We start from the raw sequence: 1,741 nt of genomic DNA on the forward strand, positions 1-1,741 counted from the left end.
ATGTGCCATTCTTTTCGGCTGCCATAGCAGCAAGAGCCCTGACCTGGGAGTCCCACAGATCTAGGTTCAAATCCCACCTCTGCCACTGACTGGCTGGGTGGCTACAGGACATATTCATGCCTTGTCTGAGATTCAGTTTCTTCATCTGTAAAATGGGATTATGGATGCTTCCTCTTCCTGCCTTGCATGGCTGCTGTGAGGAGAAAATGAGATCCTTGACCTAAAAGCATCTTGACCAAAGCACAAACTGGGATGGTGCTGATGCAGAGTCGTATTTGCTTTAGCTGAATCTCCTTCTAGCTCTTAGGGGGGCTGTTGGTTCTAGAATCCTCGGATCTGGTGAATGAGGCTGTGTTCCCTCTCTCCATCTCTGCATGATTTTATACACTCTGGTCACATCCCTTCCCAGCCTTCATCTTTCTAGACTAAAGAGTCTGCGTTTGTTTAATCTATCTTCATATGGCAGCCCCCTCTACCCTCCCCCATCCCCTTGATTATAGAGTGGCCCTTCTCTGGATCATCTCCAGCTCCATTATGTCACTCTGGAAGCACTAAGACCAAACCTGCACAAATGTGTGTGTGTGTGTGTGTGTGTGTGTGTGTGCGCGCGCGCGCGCGCGCCCGCGCGCGTGTGTATTCATCAACTCTGAACCTCTGACTCTGCCCCCTCCCCAATTATAAATCCTAGAACAGGATGCTTGCCCAAGACCCTCTCTCCAAACTACAGAGAAGGCCGATTGGCCCCAGGCTGTAGCCTCCCCCTCTTTCTCTGCGCAGCCCTGGCCCCAAGGGGCTAAAACGGCTCCCTGTCTGGCTTGGGAGGCTGGGAGGTGGATAACTAGGATGGGGGGGCCGAGGGCGAGGGAGGGGGGGTCTTGCGCAAGCGCACGCCGCTGCTCGGACCGCCAATGCTGCTGCCTCCCCGAACAGAGGGAGGCAGAAGAGGAGGGAGGGAGAAGAGGGGAAGGGAAGGGAGGGGGGAGGCGGCCCTTGGACTGCAGCTCGCAACCAGAGGCAGTCTCTCTCAGCTCTCGGAGGGACGGGGAGCGGCAGCCGCGGAGTAGGATGCTCTGCGGGGCGCCCTGAGCCGGGGCCGCGTGAAGCAGCTTCGGGGGCCGGGGCCACAGGGCAGCTTTCACCATGCATCAGTCCCTGACTCAGCAGCGGTCCAGCGACATGTCCCTGCCCGATTCCATGGGTAAGTCCAGCCCGCCCTTCCTAGGGGCGGCGGCAGCTAGGGGTGAGTGCGCTGCCCTCTGGACTACGAGCGCCCCGGCCGCCCCGGGAGCCAGGGAGCGGGAAGCGGGGCTAGGCAGGGGGTCCGCGCGCCCCAGCGTCTGGGTCGCCGACCAGAGCTCCAGGGGAGCAGCCCGGCGGGGGCGGGGGCGACGCGCGGAGCTGGGAGCGCCAAGCTTGCGTCGGAGTATCCGTGCCCCGGAGTGCGGGTGTGTGCGTGTTTGTGTGCGTGTGCCGACAGACTTGCAGCCGGTGGTAAATTCCAGCTGTCTGGGGATCAAAACACTTGCCTGCAACCTGCGCCTCCGCTTTCCATTCGACGCTCCCTCTTTGCAAAGTCCCCGTCACTTCTAAGAGCTCAAGACTAACGACAATTAGGAGAAGCAGAGTCCTCGCCCCCTCCCAACTCTGTCGAAGGTGCCCAGAAATTCAGAGCTGCAGTGGTGGTGGGGGGGCGGACTTGCAACTCGCTGATGGGGGGTTTGCGGAACCCTGGGGGATGGGC

The 1,741-nt window shown here is 60.0% G+C and overlaps 1 protein-coding gene across 1 annotated transcript in view; it reads left to right on the forward strand.

Annotated features, from left to right (window-relative positions):
- Positions 1 to 1,005: 1,005 nt before the first annotated feature.
- The window catches only part of TMEM255A (transmembrane protein 255A), a 43,832-nt gene continuing 43,096 nt past the window's right edge, over positions 1,006 to 1,741 (forward strand). Inside the window, exon 1 of the mRNA XM_081808318.1 lies at positions 1,006 to 1,198. Within this exon, the coding sequence (XP_081664444.1) occupies positions 1,141 to 1,198 (58 nt within the window). The 5' untranslated portion in view covers positions 1,006 to 1,140. The remainder of the gene's footprint in view (positions 1,199 to 1,741) is intronic.

Source organism: Leptonychotes weddellii, chromosome X, assembly GCF_054177405.1.
Source record: "Leptonychotes weddellii isolate Sample4059 chromosome X, ASM5417740v2, whole genome shotgun sequence".
Taxonomy (NCBI): domain Eukaryota; kingdom Metazoa; phylum Chordata; class Mammalia; order Carnivora; family Phocidae; genus Leptonychotes; species Leptonychotes weddellii.